We start from the raw sequence: 20,462 nt of genomic DNA, 5'->3' as shown, positions 1-20,462 counted from the left end.
TGTATGTTTTGACAACAGTTGTTTAGTACTTAATATAATCTCTTATTAGATTTGAATAAGTAGCAGATTCTACTCACTACGTTATAAGGTATTACGTTAATAGGTTATCATAGTTGTCACGATATAACGTGAACTACGTGTACATTATTAAACTTTATATGTGATAAATATATTAATAAACGATGCATATAATTAATTGGTAAAATTGTTAACATAATATATAACAAAAATTATGTAAATAAAATGGTTGCAAACATAGCAGCTGATATGACCGGATCCATATACCATGAGAGACAAGTAATTATCAAGTGTTTTATGTTTCTAGTTCATAATCAAGCAACATGTAGAAATATATCATGTATATACGTGTAAGCATTATTCTTGCATATACCATATGTCTACATATATGATTATTATTCTTACAGGTGAAAGAGCTTTGCGCATTACATGCATTAAATAATTTATTTCAAGAAAGAGGATTTAGTAAACAGGAATTAGACCAAATTTGTTATAGCTTAAGTCCAGATGTATGGATAAATCCCCATAAATCACTGTTAGGACTTGGTAATTATGACATTAATGTTATTATGGCGGCATTACAACGTAGAGGACGTGAAGCAGTTTGGTTTGATAAACGCAGGTTTGTTTAGTTCAATAAATATACTAATACTTAATTGTACACATAAAACTAAATATATATATATATGTATATATATATATATGTATATATATATGCACTCACACACACATAAACGTATACATTTGTGGGATTTTTTTCTCAGAGATCCAAAATGTCTGTGTTTAGATAATATTGAAGGTTTTATATTAAATGTACCAACAGAATATAAATTAGGATTCGTATTACTCCCCTTGAAAAGACGACATTGGATTGCCCTGAAGAAAATTCATGGTGCCTTTTATAATCTTGACTCGAAACTTGATTCTCCTCAGCTTATTGGGAAAGTCAGTTAACTTTTTATTCTTTAATATTAATAAATACCATGCATCAATGTATTAATAATTATATTGACTTTTTCTTTTCAATAATGTCCTATTAGGAAAATGACTTACTTATATATCTAAAGGACCAGATAGATAGTAAGGAAAAGGAATTATTTCTTGTCGTATCAAGGGAGATAGATAATAATCAAGGATGGCTAATAAATACATATGCAAATAAAGAAGGGATTAATACAGATCATGATAGTATCACGTACATTGAAGACGGCTATATGGAAATGAATTTGAAGAAAGAAGTGTCTGCAGAAATGAATGAAAATGAAAAATCATTGGATAACAAAAATTCTAGGTAATTAAAGCCTTTTTAATTTACTTAATCTATGTAATCAATGCTTCAGGCCAAAATAAATTAAAGGTTAAAACGACAATAGTCCATTAATAAACAAAGTTCTATGTTCAAGGAATTGAAAAGAGAAGTAAAAGTTTACAAATTATAAATGTTACATACAAATTTTCTTGCATGAAAGAAAAGGATGTAACTATTTCATTCTATTTAAGTCAACACCATTTGATTGAGATATGTGATTATGTTCTTAAATTCGTCATATTTTTATAAAAACAAAGAAAATTTTAGCATGATAAAAGATAAATAATGGCACAATTATGAATGCATAATATGTTGCCAATTATTAATATTTGTATAGATTTTTTATAAATCGTTATTATGATAAATTAATATATGTATATATATTGTTATTTATTTTACAAATATTTTATCTACACTAATTTGCAGTTGTGAAATCAAAATTTCATGTATTAATTCGTTATTTATTTGCAACACTTGCATTCTTTTAATATTGTCTCATCAGTATTATTTAAAGCGCATCCTTAAGTACTATATTAAATTAATAGATTGTTTTATCAAAGTATGTACATTGCTTTGTTTAATTAATATTTGATGATTGAAGCGAAGTTAATTTATTGCTCTATAGATAAATAAACTACAGAATATAGAATTATAATATTGCTGCACTGTTAGACAAGTGTTATACTGTAGTATCTTTTTCTAAAAAGTTTCGTTCTTTGTTACTATTTGTTACTAGTCACACTAGATTATTTAATTAAACAATGTGAATAACTATAAAAGACAATCTTTTATACTTTCAACATGAACATCGCAATACAAATATGATAAATATTAATCGGTATACAATCTATGTACCCGTTTATATTTGCTGTACATTTCAACAACATATTTAAAAACTCAGTTGTATGATTATTATTTTGTAATGAGATACACCTCTTATTCACTATACTATATGTTCCATTTTTCTGAATATCTATATTTAATAAATTTGTTGTTTAAATAAGAAAATGCATCTTTTATTATTATCTAATAACTGTATCTACATCTAATTACATAAGTAATTAGATAGCCTGTCTAAGATAAGATGTTCATCTAACGTGCAATGCTAAATTTATATTTATACTAAATTTCAGTGTTTGTTACCAAAAATATGGATTTAAATATTTGCAAAATTTATTTGTTGCATTCTTAAATCAATATTCACCAATATTTAACATTAACGCAATAATACACGAATAACGGTAATATAGTAAATGTTTAATTAACCATAATTGACAATGTAAATATAATATGTTTTAAATAATACATTGAGTGATATACATTATACAGAAAATACCTAAGTTAACGACAAAGGTTTTGTGTAATTACCATTTTATGGCAAGAGCTGTATCTGATTTCTTTATTTCGCGATACTGTGTGTGGAAATATGACAGAGCTCTATCTGTACACTCTCCTCCTAACCAATTTCTATATAAATTTTGCACTACTGTATTTTGCTCAGGATTACTCCGAGGAAGTTCTCTATATATAGATTCTAACTGTAACGCCAGTTCACGTGGTTGAATATTACTTGAGGGTCTAATCTGCGCTCCCCCATTAAGACATCCTATCAATTAAATTAAAATTTACACTGAAAAGGTATTATTAATATTGTAACATTCTTCAAATAAAACTTACCACAGGGACACGCCATAACTTCGACATAATCATATGAACACTTTCCACGTTTCAATTTTTGTACAAGATTTTGTATATTTCGAAATCCATTAGCAATTGCAAATGTTAATACTGTGTGGCCATCTTTCTGAAAGACTGCTTCTTGGAAATCAGGATTTCTCAGATTTTTAAATTCAACTGTTATATCTGTTTCATCGAACAGATGTTTTGCAGCATAATGAAGAACAAATTCTGCATAACCTCCAGATCCTGAACCGCTATGGCCAAGTAAATTGGTTTTAAAATTTTCCATTTGCGATTCAAACTTTTTTTCAATTTCTCTTTCACATATTTCATTTATTGGCACATTATACTCGCTAAGCATTTGTTCTATTTCAACTAGGGAAAGAAACAAAACTTAAACAAAAGCAATACGCGTGTTTCAAATTTCAAATGCTTACTTGGAGTTATGACACAATCTACGTCTCTAAATTTCCTTTCATAGTTATAAAAATCTTCTCTAGATGCTTCCAATTTTTTATCATAACAAGGCATAACAGTAACATGATAAACTTGTTCTGGTAAAAGGTCCATAGTTTCAGCTAAATGATATTTGACTAATGATCCCATAATTTGTTGAGGGGATTTTGTAACACTTATATATGGAAGTATAAAATTGCCATGTGTCTTTTCAGCATAACAAACCCAACCTGTATTTAAAAATATTTAAACATTGTTTAATCTTTATTACATTATATGCAAAAAATATTGCTGCACAAAATTATGATATATTAATTACCAGGACAAGAAGAAGACAACATGGGTAATTGACTTTTTGCACCCCCTTTAGCTGCTTTGTAACGTTTTATAAATTCTTTAGCAGACTCTAAAAGGGCAAAGTCATCAGCCACAGTCATATCTAAAACTATGTCTGCTCCTAGCTGATAAAAGTATCCAGCAAGTTTATTTAACGCTTGTTCTGGCTTAAGACTATAATGTTTTGCTATGGATAATACTGCTTGTACTGAAAGGCTGACAACAATAAATGTTGAACATGCATCATCTTTGCTCTATAAAACATATATATAAAACAGATAAATTTGTTATATCTTATTAGTTCTTGACATTTAATATAAAAATAAATGCTGTCTTAATGTCAATCATTACCTGACGACGCTGAGAAACCTTCTCTTTAAACACTCGCATTAATTCTTCTTGACTTTGCTGCGTAACTAATACACTTTCTGCAGATGTAATACAACCACTACAAGCTAAACAATCAGCAAGTGTGATTTCAACTTTCTGTAATTTTTCTGATTGTCCAGCCTAATGGGCATACAATAAATATACTGTAAAATAGTTTATAACTTTAATTCAATACTATAATAAATATATACAATTAATAATTTACTTCATTTAATGCAAAAGGTGTCCCGTCTTCCTCAATTTTTATTTTTGCACCAGTTTTGCTTTTTGACTTTTGAATTTCTATAGGTTTGATACATTCCTGCAAAGAAAGATCCATACAATTTATTGCTATAAAATTAAAAAGTAGTAAAACTACCTGTGAGGGTGTAATAAAGTCATCTAGATTTGTAATTTGTAATGCTCCACTAAATCGCGATGTCATGTTTATCTGAAAAGAATATTTGAACATAACCTCATTTTTAATTACTAGATAAGAAAGTATTCAAACTATTTAATATGACTATTTGATATAAATAAATGTTTCGAATGTAAGAAAATTAATCAAGATTAGCTTTATCTAAATATTGTCCCTGGTTTCTTAATTACATGTGGCTCATGAAATACTATAACTTTGCGTTGAAAAGTTTTTTTCATACAACAATAAATAAGGTAGATATTTAGCTGAGCCATGCTATATATCCTTGTAATACATAGATCATTCAATAAATAAGTGAAATTAATATGTACATTTCTGTGAATTTGTTATGCGGCATTTAAGTAAACTGCACGCAACGAAACTTGTATTGATATTGTACGTATTTCCACTACCTGCCCGCTTATTTTTTCCTCCGATTGTACATATACTGGGGTGTATGTACTTACACCATCATATTTTTCCCACCACGTCGAAGTGGTATCATGAGACTTGTGCTCATGCTTGTATGTCTAGTTCAGGGGTAAGTACGCGCCTGTAAGATGGCAATATCCTCAGTGTCGTTTAAAGAAGGATTCCACTTGATACGATTTCTATGAAATTTTTATTCAGAAATGACTGAAGTCAAGAAAGATGATGTTGTTAAGATATTACATACGTATCCTCTTTGTAGAGTAAGTAAAATATTATTTATATATTGCATCGTAAATTGTATTAAAAAGAAATAAATCTGGTTTCTTTTATCAATAGCGTTTAATCAATAAGAAAAGTCATTATACGAGAAATAATATCCTTATGCACACAGTTTAATTTTATTAAATTTTCTATTAAACGATCATTTCAATGTTATTATTTGTTATTATTATAATCATTTCAACATCATATGATGTTATTATGAAATGAATTTAAGCAATTCATTTAATAGGACGATATATATTTAAATTAGAAAATTCTATTCATATTATATAGAAATTAAGTAATTTATGAAAATTCTTTTTTCAAGATTATTGTATTATTTATTTTATATTGACATTATTATATTTGTGACGTTCGTTTCAGAAATGCGATATGTCGGATGAAATGAAACAAGAAGCAATGGAATTGTGCGTCACCGCGGCAGAAAAATATGCGGATAATTATGAAAGCGTTTCTCGGATGATCAAAGAGGCAATGGATAAAAAATTCGGTGCGTCTTGGCATACAGTCGTCGGCGAAGGCTACGGATTTGAAATAACTTATCAACTTAAACATCTATTATACATGTACTGTGCCGGAAATTTAGCGATATGCATATGGAAATCAGCATAGTGATATTTACAAAAATTAATATACAAACAAATGTACAAATAGCGTAATTATGATTTTTTAAAAAGACTATTTCTACGCAAAACGATTCTTGTTTTAAACAAGATGTTTTATCATATTGCACAAATCAAATGTTTTTCAATAATTATTATTGATCGTGAATAGGCACATTTGCATATTAATGTTGAAACACATCCAGATATACATAAAAAATAGATTTGATTACAATTTATAAATTTCCCTCATTACAGTACATAAAATAAATGACTAATAAGAAGCGATTTATAATTTTTATACAAATGAAGGACTATACACGTAAAATGATACAATTATTGGAATATTAATTATTTCGGAAAATTTTATGACGTTCTATGATATGATGTAGATCTTAATATTCTTCGGTATTATTCAATTCGATGAAAAATATATTAATAAATTAATATCGAAATTTTTTCGTCGTGATATTATCATACAAAATGTAAAATATTATGCATAATATTATGCTGAATTATATCATTATCGTTATTATTACTATGTATGTGCGTGCGAATTGCATATATACAAATACAGCGCGTTAATATCCATATAATTTATTGTATTTGTTTGTGATATTATTTATTTGTATAAAAGTCTTTTGTGGAGTTGTTATGTAAAATATATGTAATATATGTTATTGTGTATAATATAATATTTAAATTCTGGGTCAATTGTTATTAATATATGCAATATCATTCAATTTTATAATGTAATAAGTCATGTAATATGATTATTGTTTAAACATTTATTTCAGTGGTTTAATTACAGTATTATTTTATAGACTTATTAAGACATGTTATTATATGTTCTCGTACAAGGACGATTTAACTTTTATTGTAAGAAAGGTATCGTTTATTTATAATATAATCATTTATCTGTTACAGGATTCCGCGGCTACAAGTCTATACAGTTTTCTCTTTATTTTGATTTAAAAAATATGAAATGCTGGTGCAAAAAATATGTTACAATATTCCTGTTACAGTTTCAACATTTACGCGAAAAATTACAACTGAGTATATTTTTATATTTAATGTGTTCAATGTATTAATTTATAAGAATGTAATTTACAAAATTCTTTTCACAGATTATTATTTCATCAGGATTCAGCAATTAGTGTGTATTCTGTAATAAGCAATTTGTATACTTAACAAGATTTATAGTTCTACACTTTAAACAATGAGATACATTTAAAATAATACATGTCTCAGCTTCACAAAAATGTCACAACGACAATTAAATGTTTACTATATATTTACATAGTACGGATTTTAAATTAGATAAACAAAATTTATTACACTAAATTTAATAACAGTAATAGTAGTATTGATTGTATTAATAATAATATTTCTATATTTTTAAATTATTTACTATCACCGTTAATAATACATATGCTTTCCATTTTCCACTTCTGCAAGATGAATTCTCTAGTATTTACAACCCTTGCAGAAACTTCTACACGCGCTGCTAGATCATACGTTCCAGGAGCTGGAAGTACAGCCTGTAAGTTTACGGTACTGCTGGTCAATGGCTCTACGTGAGAACAAATTGCTGAATGACAAGCATATCTGTAGTACGCAGAAGCTTGCGGAGAATACAACTGTGACTTTATATTTGGCAAATGACTTTCACTAAAAACATATAGGGTAAATTATGATACGACCTATAAAATGTTTTAAAATTACTTTTAGTAGTATTTACCTGCTAGTACCTATTGTATTGATTTTAATATCAATCTGTGATTCTAAATGATTTTGTATATACATTATTACCGGAATAAAACACAGTCGATTTTCATTAAAATTATGTGTGATCTCTCTATCATGACTCAAAGAAAATGAAATCATATTTTTCAAAAATTCTGTTTCCGATGCTTGTTCCTTATTAGTCACAGCCAAAGAATCAAGTACGTTTCTATCTGGACCAAAGATCTTCAAACGTCCAGCATATTCGTTTGATTCAACTTGAACTTCTTTGGGGTGTTTATACGTTTTACTTAAATATTGTATATCGAGATGATGTTGACCAATTGCTTGCCTCGTAATAATTCCATTTTCAACAATTCTCGCTCGCCATTTGAGAATTAAAGTAGAATTTAGTGCCATAGTAGCAGATAAGGACTTCTGTTCATCACTTTGTGGTAATCGTTGAGATTGCTGTACTTCAGCTATGTTTTCATTGATGTCTAATGATGGAATATCCTTTCTTTGTATGAAATTGATGTACGGATAATTTGCATCTGAATCAATACGTTCGTTTTCTTGAGTTAAAGATACATCAGAAAACTTCGACTCATTTTTGTCCTTTTTTCTTAGCTTTAACATTAAATGGAACATTTCTTGAAACTGTATCTTAACATTTGTTGACAAAACCGATGAACTAAATATAGACCATGTATCACTTTCGAACAATACTTTGGACAACAAAATTTCACTTGTGATTAAGTCATGAATTTGATTTGCATTTTTAATGCAAATTATTAAGTTTAATGTAGGTGAAACATCCTTAAATAATACACTTCTCGAAGCAATCGCGCTAATTTGTATGGAATCTAAAACTGTAAAATGCCAGGTGTGTCTACAAAGTCGGTGTTTTATCACGCTTCTTAAATCAGTATTTTCGTAATAAAAAAGTAAATCTAAACAATGAATTCCTTTTTCATGTGGTGCTCGAATCCAAAATGGTATTATATGCGTTTCTCCAACATTCAATATATCGTTAGTGGAAGATAATGGAATCTTTAATATGAGCCTATTGTTTCTCTTTGTCATATGTTCTGAAATCATAAATAAAATACTAGTATAATATTACTTTCAACTCAATCGATTTCAGTCATTGAATGAAATCAATACGGAAGTTTTATTTACTTTCTTGTATATCTACGTATTCATCTCCTAACGAGAAAAGTTTTGCATCTGTAGATGCCAAGTAAATGTTTGACAAAGGCGAATTACCCACATTTTTCAATGTTATATCTATTTTTTGAATTTCACCACATAGCATTTCTGCAGAGAGTTTGCTAAAGAAAATCTAAAAATAAATTTTTATTAACCATATTGTACAGATATTGTACGATATTGAATACTTAACATATAACTGCATCGAAATATTAAATACCTGCATAAATGGAGCTTTTTCGATAATATTCATTTCTAATCTATAATCTACACCATACATATTTGTACCAGGTTTCTCTTTAATATTTTTTAATCTAGGTCCCCTAATTTCAAACAATCTTTTCCCAGTAATAGCTATTGTCGGATTAACAACTGGTGGATCTACTACATGAGTCGGATTAGATAAATCATAACTCAAACCTAATGTTTTTAATTCTCCTACTTCTTTTGGTATAAGACACAGTGTAACATTTTGTTTAGATGTTGGTTGTAAAACAATTTTTTCGATCACTTGTGCTTCCACTAGCGTTAAATTCTCTGGTGATCTCGTTTCATTTGTAACTTGTCCATTGGCCGAAGTAAATGACCATAATAAAGTCACATTAGACAATGGCAGCGGTATATGTAATGGATTACATAATTCAATGAAAAAATGCACTGGTTCGTTCAAAACTGCATTTGGTTTTACACTGTTATTACTTGTCTTAGAATATAGCGCAACTGTAGGTTTGAATATCATAGGAGGAGATCCCTGAGCTTCTGTAATTAACATTTCTTCCATTCTTGCCCATCTTACATCATCACATTCTTCAGTATCAAATGAAACATGACTCGCAGGAATATTATTTTCATGTGATTTAGCTATGGGACCATAAAATACTTTAATGTCATTACTATCTATTAATGGTAAAGGCAAGATAGGAAGCTCTTGAGAATTCGATAAACCTTCCTGTAACAATAACTATAATAGATAATTAATGTGCTAGTCAGCATATATATATATCTATATATCTATCTATCGATCGATCGATCTATCCATCTATTTATCTATATATATATATATATACATTATGGATTATATCTTATAACTATACTTATACGTACATTGTGGATATGTAAAAATTCACGTAAAAATGCAGCTTGTTGTGAAGCTGGTTGTTTACTGGAAACATTTAGTAATTTCTCAAATGCTTTAACTGCTTCACTAACTTGTTTTAATGATGCTGCTTGTCTACCAATTGTAAAATGTATGTGATCTTCTGCCAATGACCAACCTCTTCCACTATATACCTAAGAATATAATAATTTAATATAAAGATTTAATATATATATAATATATTATATTATATTGTATATATTATATATATAATTTAGTTATATAACTTAGTTATATAAGAGTTAATTAAAGAATACCTGGTAAGCTTGTTGATAACATCGCAATGAATGTTTTCGTTGACCTGCTTTTGAAAAACGATGACCAGCAAGAACAGCATGGAATGCGTACTTGCGCATCATCTTTGGCCCAATAAAACAATAAGCAGCTTGTTCCAACAAGAGTGCAGAACGTAAATCCGAATCTTCACTGGTCATGCGAATCAATTGTTTAGCAGCCTCTCCGTATAAGCTTTTACCTTTCAAACATTCTGCACTGAGCAATGTTGCTCTTGTTGCAAATTGGGGCATTTTACAACTAGTCGAATAGGTCAATATTGCATCATCCATATATTCGATAGTCTTCCTATTAGTTTCACCTTGCATAAATGCACTTAAAGCAGCCATTTCAAGAGCACCTGCATAATAGAGCCAAGCTTGATCTGCTGCAAAATCTCTTTTTGCGCTATGATATGTTTGGTAAGCAAGTGAATAGTGACCAAACATAAAACATAAGTCACCTAAGCGACGCAATTGCAATTCTGGTGATTCTGTTGTATAACTGAAATCCAAACAAACTGGAACTTTATATATTTATATATGCTATGTATTACTTTTATTATATCTAATACTTGTAATTTGCTATTATTTAACAAGATGATATATAATAAACATACATTACAGCATTTGATGGAGTAGGTCCCGGTATTCCAGGTTTATTTGTTCCAAACCATCGTCTTGTAGCACTAAAAAGCGATCTACTGACTCCCTTTTTATTTGAAATTACATCATTTAGCAAACCAATTTGTTTTTCTACATATGGTAACAAACATTTTAAACAAAATTCTGTTATTAATGCTCGTACTCTTTCAAGATCTTGCGTAGATAATCTAGCACCATGTTGTGTTGCTACGTAACTAGGAGAATCTGCCCAAACATTTATATTTATTGGAGTATCAGTGATTATTTGTCCCTTTCCGTGCAACACAGAACTTCTTGACTTGTCAGCTGTTGGACTTAAAGGATGAATTGTAACAGAAACAGCTTCCTGACCAACTTCTAAATGTGTACTTGTTGATTCGGATATTTCAGAAGAGAAACTAATAGTGTCATTTAAATCTGGAGAAACCAATACAGAATTCTGTGGAGCTATTGGTGTTCCAGCCTGGCTTGTTCTAAAATATGAAATACACATTCACAATTATTTCATAAACTTTTGAGAAATGTAGTAGAAGCATACTTTTCAGTATCTGTTGTAACTTCATTTGGCATAGAAGAAACACCACTAGTATCTACAGGTGTGCGAGGAGAACTATTCTGTTCACTACCTCCTAATACTTCTGAATGTTTTACTAAAAATTGACTCCAAGGATCTGGTAAATGAGTATTATCATCAATTTGACCTGGTGGTCTTGAATTCATTTGTAATAAAAAACAATTATTAACACCATAAATATTCTTCATATCCGTAAAAACTTTTTCAGCCCTATAAAGATTACAAATAATTAATTTTAATAATAGTTGGTATTTTCTACATAAAGAAGCCAGGAAATAAAAAATAAATACTTGTTCCTGTCATCTTGTAAAGTATCATGTACTAAGATATAATATCTTAGTGTATTGTTATTAAACCATTTTGGCAATTTTCCAGGTATATTTTGATGTAATTGGGCACCCATATTTTGTATCTTCTCTAAAGGATTGTCCTCTACTGTGGAAACTATTATCATACAAGCAAGAAAATGTTTTGTGAATTCATGATCCGATGGAAATTGAACACTTAAAAACATTTCTCTCCATGCTTCAAACCAAGGAACCGATACTGGTATATCAAGCTCTGTTGTTCCAATTTGAACAGTAGTTGTATGTTCACACATGGCTGAACTAACTGCTTCATTTAACATTTTTCTGGCAATACTTGGTTCTGGAGGTTGCGCATTAACATCTTGTATAAAAAGACGAAGATTTCTAACACTAATAGTATTTCCTTGCGGGTCTTTAAAATGACCTATAAGAATAAAAAATAAACTTATTGATATTTTACAGTAATACACATAATATAATATGCAATTTGTGAAATAAATCTAAAGATAATTGAAAATTCAAATTTATTTATGCACATTTATGATTATTTCATAATTTACTTATTGTTTTGTTATGAAACACAGTTTGCCGTATTTTTTTTTTTTTTTTTAACATTTTATGAACTATTCGTCATAATTGTTTAAATATTAGAAGTATGTAACAAAAACTTGTATTTAATAAAACAATAGTAATACAGTATAACAAAATAATACATTTTTTATTTATCATTATATAAAATTTCGCCTTTATTACAACTAGTTATAGCATTTACTTATTCTAATGAGTAATTTTAATGATGTAATTAATGTGACAGTGCCTAGTATAGTAATGAATGAGAAAAATTACCAACTTCCTACCTTCAGTATTTAGCTTACAAAACGGTTGTAGAAGTTCAACGAATGATAAATTGTTTTTTTGACATACAGCATCAGCTGCAGTTGAACATATCGCAGCGATTTGTGGTGAAAAGGCATTGCTTATAAACTCACGAGGGGTTAACTTACATTGAGCCATGATACTTGCTAGAAAATCTACAGATAATCAAGGTTACGTTCTACTAATATGTAGAATTATACGATTGCAATCATTTTGGGCGTTAAGTTACTATCGTTTATTGGCTTACAATTAGAAGTTGACAGAAGCCAAACTTTCAACATATCCCAAAGTAATAGTAAACATCTTCAATGAACAGCTGTTCTGTGAAGATTTACCCGTGAAGGGTAAAAATATGGAGATGAGACATACATATCATAATATTAGACGGAAGTGTTTATAGGCGGAAATTTTATCGATAATTTTTTCCAAATTCAATCCTATAAATGGTACATGTTCGAACAAACTTCTAAAAGCGGAAGAATGTTTGATTATTCCATGAAATATAAGAAGCAGATAATATAACAATTATATGCTTAAGGCTATTGAATTATATAGTATGTCCTGTTTTCCGTTTCCAAGTAGTATGTCCGAACAAATTTGCTTCTAGTTTAATAAGATTTATTTTATTATATAATAATCATATCATTTATATTTGCTGAATGAAAAGCTTAATTTAACGAGCGTGCGAATTTAACAACTCTTAATTAATCAACTGATAGTTGTTTTTGTATATAAAAATCTTAATTCTTCATATATTGATTCTTATATGTGTATCTACATAGTACAATCATATGAAGGAATTAATATGTCGAACATAATTCGAGAGTTTTGTAGGAATGTTACAGTTTTTTATGGATATATATAGCCATATTTCCTTGAATCATGCGTATACATTTTCATATCTTAAAATAAATAATATTTCATAAATCTTGTGTAACATCGTATTTATTGTTAACTTAAATGCGCATGGTTAACAATGAAGATTTTTTATCATTAGACTGCGAATTTTTATGCATCTATGGGAAATTTAGAGGTGCAAAAATGCATACAATATGTAAACATATGTATACATATATATATATATGTTTATGTATATGTATATATATATATATATATATAGATGAAATAAATTTCTATTTATAGATTCTATCTTTTTAGTTATGTTCATAAAAACATAAAAATGCACAAAATTCTGTATTCTATTTATCATATTTTATCACATACATGTTCTAGATTGTTTATACATGTTTCGATTTGAAAATTGGAATATTATGAATTAGAAATCACATAAATAACAGAATCGATCACGAAAGGAGCATCGAGAGTATCGTATCACCTTAACCATCGATAAGTATTGTCGATGTTTTACAATCTACCTAGCACACACACATACGCAATAATTGCTTTAGATTTTAGATCATCTTGGACGGAATGATCGGATCGCGCAATCGTTGACAACTTTTTCGTAAGCACATCGATGTTTTAAGTCATATTAACGTTTAGTTTGTGATTAGGCGAAGAAATAATACATAATATGAACATATTGTAACAGGTAAAAAGATATGATTACTCTTATGTAAACTGACTGGTAGCTTTTATATTGTTTCACATTCGAATTGTACGTACGATAACTTAGCAGTATGTTAGGAGTAAATTTCTTCGAAGATAAACAAATTCTTATTCATATAAAAAGTCGATTAAGATATTCGTCTGTAATAAATTGAAATATAGATTCCTGTAACAGAAATGATCAAGACCTTATTTTTTAGTATTATTTAAATCTCACCAATCAATGTATATGTTCAGCTTATTGTTATGAATACACACTGTACATATATACCTATGCGTACTAATTATTAAGAACATAAATTAATCTTAATGTGTTTAATATATGTAGTTCTGTTTATATGCCTGAATTAAAACTATATACATATATATTTTATCGAATTTCACATTTAAAGTTTAATATAAGAATATCTTGTTCTTTATATTACAGCTGAGGAACAAATGATATGTATAAGATATTTATACAAACCTTGCACACCTAATTATTTAATTAATATTAATGTTAAATCAATATTAAAATCCCAGAGACAAAGAGACAATTAGTTAGTATGCATATACTAATACCAAGAATCTATAGAATAAGATTTGGATTTAAATATTGGAAGATGTTTATTATACCAATGTGTCAGTAAACAATTTAAATTTTTATCTGAATGATTATATATAAATCAACACAATTTATCACGCTATAAAAATATACGATATAAAAGTATAACATGGCAGGGAATGGGTCTATCATAATACCAAACATAAAACAATTAGATGAGAATGATCATGTATCTACTACAAATGTAGATTACTCTAGCATTAGAGGAAAGGTAGGTTCCATGACACTTTATTTCAATAACATATAATTTTATGATAATAATGAATTACAATTGATTTCAGAATGTTTTAGTTAGTCCATCGGAGGATCAGTATGAATTGTTACTTAGGCGCTTAAAAGAGAGAGTTCAAGATGGTGGCAGTGAAACAATTTTTGATATTGGTATCGGTGAAGGTTTGTATATAACTTTTACGAGGTTTATATTTATAACTTTTAAAAGTTTATATTTCTAAAAATATTTATAATTTATCTTATCTTAGACGGTTCAGAAGATGGTTTAAAAGAAGATGAATATGAAGCATCTGTTGCTACTTTGCAGTCTCTTGCTGCAACATTAGAAGCAGACTGTGTACTTCTACGTCAAAGTAAAGTAGATCAAGGTCTTATAGGTCAATATCTGGTGCGGAGACGGTTAGATAGGCAGGATTTCCTAGAAATCAGGTTTTTATTTTAAATAATGTACATAATGATAAAATAAATGTAACACTATTAGAGAAACTTAGTTTAACAGATTTTAATTAAAGAGTGGCTGTTGTTGGCAATGTTGATGCTGGAAAATCAACACTTTTGGGTGTATTGACACATGGAGAGCTCGATAATGGTCGAGGCTTAGCGCGTCAAAAATTATTTCGACATAAACACGAAGCCGAAACAGGACGTACTAGTTCCGTTGGAAACGACATTCTTGGATTTGATAGTGTTGGTATGGAAGAAGATTGATGTGCCAAATGTTAAATGTTATATCTTTATATGTATATTGTAATATATGTATGTATGATAAACACATATTTTGCATCTAGGTAATGTAGTAAATAAACCAGAGCATGGATCCCTGGATTGGGTTAAAATATGTGAGAAGTCATCTAAAGTTATTACATTCATTGATCTTGCTGGACATGAAAGATATTTAAAAACAACTGTTTTTGGAATGACAGGACATGCCCCTGACTTTGGTAAAACCTTTTGATAATGTTATTTAAAAAATATCTATGTACATCTATCTTAATGCATAAACATTTAATATTTAGGTATGTTAATGGTTGGAGCAAATGCTGGTATTGTTGGAATGACAAAGGAACATCTAGGTTTAGCTTTAGCTCTATCAGTTCCAGTATTTGTTGTAGTTACGAAAATTGACATGTGTCCACCAAATATATTACAAGAAAATTTAAGGCTGTTAATAAGGATCTTAAAGTCCCCGGGTTGCAGGAAAGTACCCGTTACGGTAAAAACGCCTGATGATGTTGTCGTTAGCGCTACTAATTTTGTATCAGAACGGTCAGCTTTTATTTTTGTACAATATTATATTACCCTTGTATGAATATACAAATATTTCATTTATTAATATATTTATACAGATTATGTCCTATTTTTCAAGTATCGAACGTAACAGGAGAAAATTTGAATCTTCTTAAGATGTTTCTAAATTTATTAACTGCAAGAATGATTAGTCATGAAGATGAACCAGCAGAATTCCAAATAGATGATACATACTCAGTACCAGTTAGTATTTTATAACATATTAGATGTCTTAGCTGTAGAACGAAAAATTTTCTTCATTTTATATTCCTGTACCCTTCCAGGGAGTTGGTACTGTAGTTTCTGGCACAACATTGAGAGGTGTCATTAAGTTAAACGACACTTTATTATTAGGACCTGATCCTTTAGGTCGTTTTATTCCAATTGCAGTAAAAAGTATACACAGGAAGAGAATGCCTGTTCGTGAAGTGAGAGGTGGTCAAACTGCTAGTTTTGCATTGAAAAAAATTAAAAGATCACAAATTAGAAAAGGTATGGTAATGGTTGCACAAGCATTAAATCCTCAGGCTTCTTGGGAATTTGAGGGGGAAATTCTTGTATTACATCATCCTACAACAATAAGTTCTTGTTACCAAGCAATGGGTAATTCTCTTTTTTTATCTGACTCTTTTAATTATTCAAATTTATTATATTTTTATGCTTAAAATTATTTAAAATCATTTTCAGTACATTGTGGAAGCATAAGGCAAACAGCATCCATAATTTCTATGTCGCAAGATTGTTTAAGAACAGGAGACAAAGCTTTAGTACGTTTTAGATTTATAAAGCATCCTGAATATATAAAACCAGGACAAAGAATAGTATTTAGAGAAGGGCGTACTAAAGCAGTGGGCAATGTAGTGAAACTTATTCCATATTCTAGTACCACAGTCATACAAACATGTAGAGCCAATAAACCAAATAAAACATCTCAAAATCGACAGAGCTCATCATCTACGATGCAAGTACGTAATAAGATATTTTTCTCATGCAGAAATATGAGAATTTTGGGTAATGTTAAATTATTATTTTTCCATTAGTCATTAGATACAACCGAAACAAATTCTTCATTAGAAGGACAGACATCAAAGCAAGAAAATTTTCTTCAAAAATCTAATAAACGACAAAATAAAAAAGGTAGAGGACGAAAAGGAGGACGATCTCATAATACTGTAAATAGTATCATTCAACCACTGTCAGAACAAAATCCTCCTACAAAACTGTGAACTGTGTTTATGTACAAAGCACTTAAACATGTATATACACACACGCGCACGCGCGTGCACACACACACACACACACACACTATATATATATATATATATATATAGAGAGAGAGAGCTTATTTTGCAAGTTTCGAAAATTAATAACAAACATCTTTTTATTCATAAGAGATCGTTGTTTTTTTAATAATGTAAATTCAAACGAAATTTACAGATATTTTTTAGTTAATTTTCGAGAACTGTAAAGAGAGTATACTGTTTATATATAAAACATTATTTTATATATAAACATATATTATTTTAGTAGTTATTTATATTAAAACATATATAAAATTATAACGTATAATAGTGACAACTTCTATTTGGTTTGAGGTTACTTGTATTCTTAAGGATCGTGATTTTTCACCTTGAAGTATAAAAGTAACCCCTGAACTGTTTCATATAACGCACATCGTGCTCTCAACCCTATTAGAGTACAAATCGTCTTTCACATTTTGACTAAATTATCAAAAATATAGAAATGTCGTTTTTATAACGATAAAATGACAAAATATACGTTGTTATTCATAAAGTGTTTTATTTTTATAAACACAAGTATATCTTAAAATAGTATTAAGTACATATAATCTATATATAAAAGATATATATATATATATTTGTTTCTTTTACTACTATCGAGCACCTATGTCGTAATTGTTAATGCCTTTTTGAAATTTTATCAAAAGTATATTCAGATGTTCTTTCCTCGTATGATAATATTTGTGCTTATTAAGATAAAATTTCGAAAAAATTATTAATTTTTCGAATATAGCATTGTACTCTTATAAATGATGTATTAGAAATATTTATCTATTGTAATATATTTGCTGTAGTTGTAATATAAAATTCATTTTTATGCATGTGAGAAGAACAGGATTCTTACAGAAAAAATATAAAATAATATTAGATATGCAGCATATGAAATTGTATAAAATTTTTATATTAAATACACTGTAGCACATCCAAGAAAGATCTTTTTAACAGAAAGAAAATGTAAGCTAATGATAGAACAAGTGTTGGTTAAAAAATAAAAATATTGAATGAGAATATATAAATACTTATGAATTAGTAATATAAAAGGGAGTTTAAGATGATAAAAGAAATATTAACAATATCACATTTAATAATAACAAAATGGATAGGAAGGAAACAAGAAAAATATAAGACGTATAATTACTAAATTATTAATTAGTTATTATTAACTAATACAAATCATATTGTAGATGCACAAGTAAAAATTCTCATGAAACATGATATATGTACATATTATTTTCATTTTCGTTTATTGTACTATGAAAAAAAATAACAGAAATATAGAAGATTCGAATTTGTTTTTATACTAAATGGAATAATAAATTTCAAAAATTAAATGTTCATATTTTTTATTACCTTTTTATAAGGCAATTGTTACAAATGTAATTTTTTGTAACTAAATCAAGTCTAGAATAATAAACTATAGCTATATCATTTTTACAAAGTCTAATGAAACTTCCTTCGTCTTCTGATTTTTGTCACTATACCTTAAATATATACAAGGACTACTTTGGTGGATTCTTCTTCATTTCATCTTTAGCTTCTTGCAATTTTTGTTTAAATGTATTTGTAAACAGCCTTAATTGCCTAACAAATTTTTCACGATCAAAAGATAAATGAATACCATGTGTTTTACTCTGAAGTATTAAATATGCTACAAATCGTGCAGACTGCCTAATTGGCTTTGTATTTGCTAATTTCTCGATTAATTTTTCATTATGCATCAAATATGTAAATAACATGCGCAAAAAACCCATGCTGATATAAATTGCTTTTTCTTAAACAAACAAAATTATTTATACTTTCGGGACTTCAAATGTACACATGTTACGATATTTCAATAAAAGCTCTCTTTTAAGCCTAAGTTGTTTACGTAGAGTTTCAAGTTTTTGCAACTGTTCTTCTTTACTGTATTCTATTCCTGGCAATCTTCTAATCTATAAAACATGAAAACTATGTATTGTAAATACAGTATACGGTCTAAGTATTTATATAAAAAAAAAATTATTCTTATCCTTAAAGTAAAAAAAATTTCCATAGTATTTTACCTGTGCCCTTGCAGAATCTAATTTCTTTTGAAGCTCTAATATTTTATGACTTGTATCTTGTGACTCTTTAGCTTTTTGTGTAGTGTCATGTGGATCTTTTTCAACACTAAAAATAAATTAAGTATACACACGTAACATAAACATTGTGAAATAAAATTTTTATACTCTATATCTATGTTAACAGATTTTATTTTGAAATACGCTTATTTTAAAAGGATTTTAATACATATACATATTGTATATAATTTCTATATAACTACAACACATAAACTTGGTAGCACATTAATATTTTAATATACTGATGAAATAACCTCTCTATTTTTTTGTTATCATTCACACCACAACAGATTAAAAAATATTTTTGTAAATGTATAATTTTTATATTATTTATAAATATAAATAAAGTATTGTCTCAAAAAATAATCTCAGAATTAAAAATGTATACAGTGTGTCTAAAAAGAAAGAAGAACAACATTGAGTAACAAAACGATGAAGGTTAAAACTTTTATTTTGAAGGAAAGTCAATTGATGAGTATCATTATCTTAACTATCAGGTTATTAAAATATACGAACCTCCGAATTATTTCATATATAAGTGGCAATATTTCAATATCCAAATCATCCACCGTAAATTGTGAGCGTAAAGCACCTTCCTCCGATAATTCTGATTCCATTATAACATTTTGATCAAGTATAAGTAATGCATTATAATTATAACATTTTGTATACTTCTATGACAACACAGCCGCGTTCATATG

The 20,462-nt window shown here is 28.4% G+C and overlaps 7 protein-coding genes across 16 annotated transcripts; 3 read left to right on the top strand and 4 right to left on the bottom strand.

Moving 5' to 3' along the window:
- The first annotated feature begins 155 nt into the window (after positions 1 to 155).
- On the top strand, positions 156 to 2,426 carry LOC122567447 (josephin-2). 2 transcript variants are annotated; one of them, XM_043725961.1, is made up of 5 exons: positions 156 to 297; positions 426 to 640; positions 783 to 963; positions 1,059 to 1,309; positions 1,422 to 2,426. In XM_043725961.1, exons 1-5 carry the CDS (start codon positions 244 to 246, stop codon positions 1,426 to 1,428), a joined length of 708 nt encoding a protein of 235 aa, XP_043581896.1. In that variant the 5' UTR covers positions 156 to 243; the 3' UTR covers positions 1,429 to 2,426. The 2 variants fall into 2 exon arrangements, with proteins under 2 accessions (XP_043581896.1, XP_043581897.1); XM_043725962.1 differs by lacking the exon at positions 1,422 to 2,426 and having other exon boundaries at positions 1,059 to 1,390.
- Positions 2,427 to 2,563: 137 nt separating this feature from the next.
- On the bottom strand, positions 2,564 to 5,118 carry LOC122567439 (probable cytosolic Fe-S cluster assembly factor AGAP009023). 5 transcript variants are annotated; one of them, XM_043725944.1, is made up of 8 exons: positions 5,054 to 5,118; positions 4,548 to 4,619; positions 4,395 to 4,490; positions 4,151 to 4,309; positions 3,783 to 4,053; positions 3,445 to 3,693; positions 3,005 to 3,400; positions 2,564 to 2,933 (listed from the first exon to the last, which is right to left on the bottom strand). In XM_043725944.1, the coding sequence occupies exons 2-8, from the start codon at positions 4,611 to 4,613 to the stop codon at positions 2,692 to 2,694; spliced, it is 1,479 nt and encodes a 492-aa protein (XP_043581879.1). In that variant the 5' UTR covers positions 4,614 to 4,619; positions 5,054 to 5,118; the 3' UTR covers positions 2,564 to 2,691. The 5 variants fall into 5 exon arrangements, with proteins under 5 accessions (XP_043581879.1, XP_043581877.1, XP_043581876.1 ...); XM_043725942.1 differs by having other exon boundaries at positions 5,000 to 5,082; XM_043725941.1 differs by having other exon boundaries at positions 4,919 to 5,060.
- LOC122567452 (dynein axonemal light chain 4-like) lies at positions 5,046 to 6,549 on the top strand. Of its 2 annotated transcripts, XM_043725971.1 has the most exons (3): positions 5,046 to 5,127; positions 5,217 to 5,278; positions 5,664 to 6,549. In XM_043725971.1, the coding sequence occupies exons 2-3, from the start codon at positions 5,219 to 5,221 to the stop codon at positions 5,910 to 5,912; spliced, it is 309 nt and encodes a 102-aa protein (XP_043581906.1). In that variant the 5' UTR covers positions 5,046 to 5,127; positions 5,217 to 5,218; the 3' UTR covers positions 5,913 to 6,549. The 2 variants fall into 2 exon arrangements, with proteins under 2 accessions (XP_043581906.1, XP_043581905.1); XM_043725970.1 differs by lacking the exon at positions 5,046 to 5,127 and having other exon boundaries at positions 5,135 to 5,278.
- Positions 6,550 to 6,670: 121 nt separating this feature from the next.
- LOC122567431 (trafficking protein particle complex subunit 8) lies at positions 6,671 to 13,699 on the bottom strand. 3 transcript variants are annotated; one of them, XM_043725921.1, is made up of 11 exons: positions 12,918 to 13,699; positions 12,652 to 12,825; positions 11,777 to 12,218; positions 11,451 to 11,696; positions 10,888 to 11,385; positions 10,253 to 10,772; positions 9,944 to 10,129; positions 9,060 to 9,788; positions 8,810 to 8,972; positions 7,644 to 8,718; positions 6,671 to 7,573 (listed from the first exon to the last, which is right to left on the bottom strand). In XM_043725921.1, the coding sequence occupies exons 1-11, from the start codon at positions 12,949 to 12,951 to the stop codon at positions 7,306 to 7,308; spliced, it is 4,335 nt and encodes a 1,444-aa protein (XP_043581856.1). In that variant the 5' UTR covers positions 12,952 to 13,699; the 3' UTR covers positions 6,671 to 7,305. The 3 variants fall into 3 exon arrangements, with proteins under 3 accessions (XP_043581856.1, XP_043581855.1, XP_043581857.1); XM_043725920.1 differs by having other exon boundaries at positions 9,060 to 9,800; positions 12,918 to 13,512; XM_043725922.1 differs by having other exon boundaries at positions 9,060 to 9,800; positions 12,652 to 13,511.
- A 206-nt stretch (positions 13,700 to 13,905) lies between these two features.
- On the top strand, positions 13,906 to 18,993 carry LOC122567434 (GTP-binding protein 1). Of its 2 annotated transcripts, none has more exons than XM_043725932.1 (11): positions 13,906 to 14,135; positions 14,667 to 15,054; positions 15,125 to 15,236; positions 15,323 to 15,503; positions 15,587 to 15,765; positions 15,863 to 16,015; positions 16,091 to 16,340; positions 16,421 to 16,565; positions 16,646 to 16,964; positions 17,049 to 17,326; positions 17,402 to 18,993. In XM_043725932.1, exons 2-11 carry the CDS (start codon positions 14,953 to 14,955, stop codon positions 17,585 to 17,587), a joined length of 1,905 nt encoding a protein of 634 aa, XP_043581867.1. In that variant the 5' UTR covers positions 13,906 to 14,135; positions 14,667 to 14,952; the 3' UTR covers positions 17,588 to 18,993. The 2 variants fall into 2 exon arrangements, with proteins under 2 accessions (XP_043581867.1, XP_043581866.1); XM_043725931.1 differs by having other exon boundaries at positions 13,906 to 14,222.
- LOC122567453 (protein NCBP2AS2 homolog) lies at positions 18,989 to 19,413 on the bottom strand. The gene has a single exon (XM_043725972.1). It carries the CDS (start codon positions 19,411 to 19,413, stop codon positions 19,162 to 19,164), a length of 252 nt encoding a protein of 83 aa, XP_043581907.1. The 3' UTR covers positions 18,989 to 19,161.
- LOC122567451 (mediator of RNA polymerase II transcription subunit 9) lies at positions 19,268 to 20,437 on the bottom strand. Its single transcript, XM_043725969.1, has 3 exons — positions 20,278 to 20,437; positions 19,705 to 19,810; positions 19,268 to 19,593 (listed from the first exon to the last, which is right to left on the bottom strand). The coding sequence occupies exons 1-3, from the start codon at positions 20,376 to 20,378 to the stop codon at positions 19,453 to 19,455; spliced, it is 348 nt and encodes a 115-aa protein (XP_043581904.1). The 5' UTR covers positions 20,379 to 20,437; the 3' UTR covers positions 19,268 to 19,452.
- Between the last annotated feature and the right edge of the window lie 25 nt (positions 20,438 to 20,462).

Source organism: Bombus pyrosoma, linkage group LG5 (assembly GCF_014825855.1).
Source record: "Bombus pyrosoma isolate SC7728 linkage group LG5, ASM1482585v1, whole genome shotgun sequence".
NCBI classification, from domain to species: Eukaryota; Metazoa; Arthropoda; class Insecta; order Hymenoptera; family Apidae; genus Bombus; species Bombus pyrosoma.
Note: the sequence above shows the minus strand (reverse complement) of the source record. Positions and strands in the feature narration are given on the sequence as shown.

Coding starts and splice junctions, on each gene's coding strand:
- LOC122567447 (XM_043725961.1), top strand. CDS start 244: ATGGTTGCAAACATAGCAGCTGATATGACCGGATCCATATACCATGAG. Junction 298..425: donor CCATATACCATGAGAGACAA/GTAATTATCAAG, acceptor TTATTCTTACAG/GTGAAAGAGCTTTGCGCATT. Junction 964..1,058: donor CTCCTCAGCTTATTGGGAAA/GTCAGTTAACTT, acceptor ATGTCCTATTAG/GAAAATGACTTACTTATATA.
- LOC122567439 (XM_043725940.1), bottom strand. CDS start 4,861: ATGGCTCAGCTAAATATCTACCTTATTTATTGTTGTATGAAAAAAACT. Junction 3,383..3,444: donor AGATTGTGTCATAACTCCAA/GTAAGCATTTGA, acceptor TTCTTTCCCTAG/TTGAAATAGAACAAATGCTT. Junction 2,934..3,004: donor AGTTATGGCGTGTCCCTGTG/GTAAGTTTTATT, acceptor TTTAATTGATAG/GATGTCTTAATGGGGGAGCG.
- LOC122567452 (XM_043725971.1), top strand. CDS start 5,219: ATGACTGAAGTCAAGAAAGATGATGTTGTTAAGATATTACATACGTAT. Junction 5,279..5,663: donor ATACGTATCCTCTTTGTAGA/GTAAGTAAAATA, acceptor CGTTCGTTTCAG/AAATGCGATATGTCGGATGA.
- LOC122567431 (XM_043725920.1), bottom strand. CDS start 12,951: ATGTTGAAAGTTTGGCTTCTGTCAACTTCTAATT. Junction 12,826..12,917: donor GCTTCTGTCAACTTCTAATT/GTAAGCCAATAA, acceptor GATTATCTGTAG/ATTTTCTAGCAAGTATCATG. Junction 11,386..11,450: donor GTTACAACAGATACTGAAAA/GTATGCTTCTAC, acceptor TTCATATTTTAG/AACAAGCCAGGCTGGAACAC.
- LOC122567434 (XM_043725932.1), top strand. CDS start 14,953: ATGGCAGGGAATGGGTCTATCATAATACCAAACATAAAACAATTAGAT. Junction 15,055..15,124: donor ACTCTAGCATTAGAGGAAAG/GTAGGTTCCATG, acceptor AATTGATTTCAG/AATGTTTTAGTTAGTCCATC. Junction 16,965..17,048: donor TTCTTGTTACCAAGCAATGG/GTAATTCTCTTT, acceptor AATCATTTTCAG/TACATTGTGGAAGCATAAGG.
- LOC122567453 (XM_043725972.1), bottom strand. CDS start 19,413: ATGGGTTTTTTGCGCATGTTATTTACATATTTGATGCATAATGAAAAA.
- LOC122567451 (XM_043725969.1), bottom strand. CDS start 20,378: ATGGAATCAGAATTATCGGAGGAAGGTGCTTTACGCTCACAATTTACG. Junction 19,811..20,277: donor ATATATGAAATAATTCGGAG/GTTCGTATATTT, acceptor ATTTATTTTTAG/TGTTGAAAAAGATCCACATG. Junction 19,594..19,704: donor TAGATTCTGCAAGGGCACAG/GTAAAATACTAT, acceptor CATGTTTTATAG/ATTAGAAGATTGCCAGGAAT.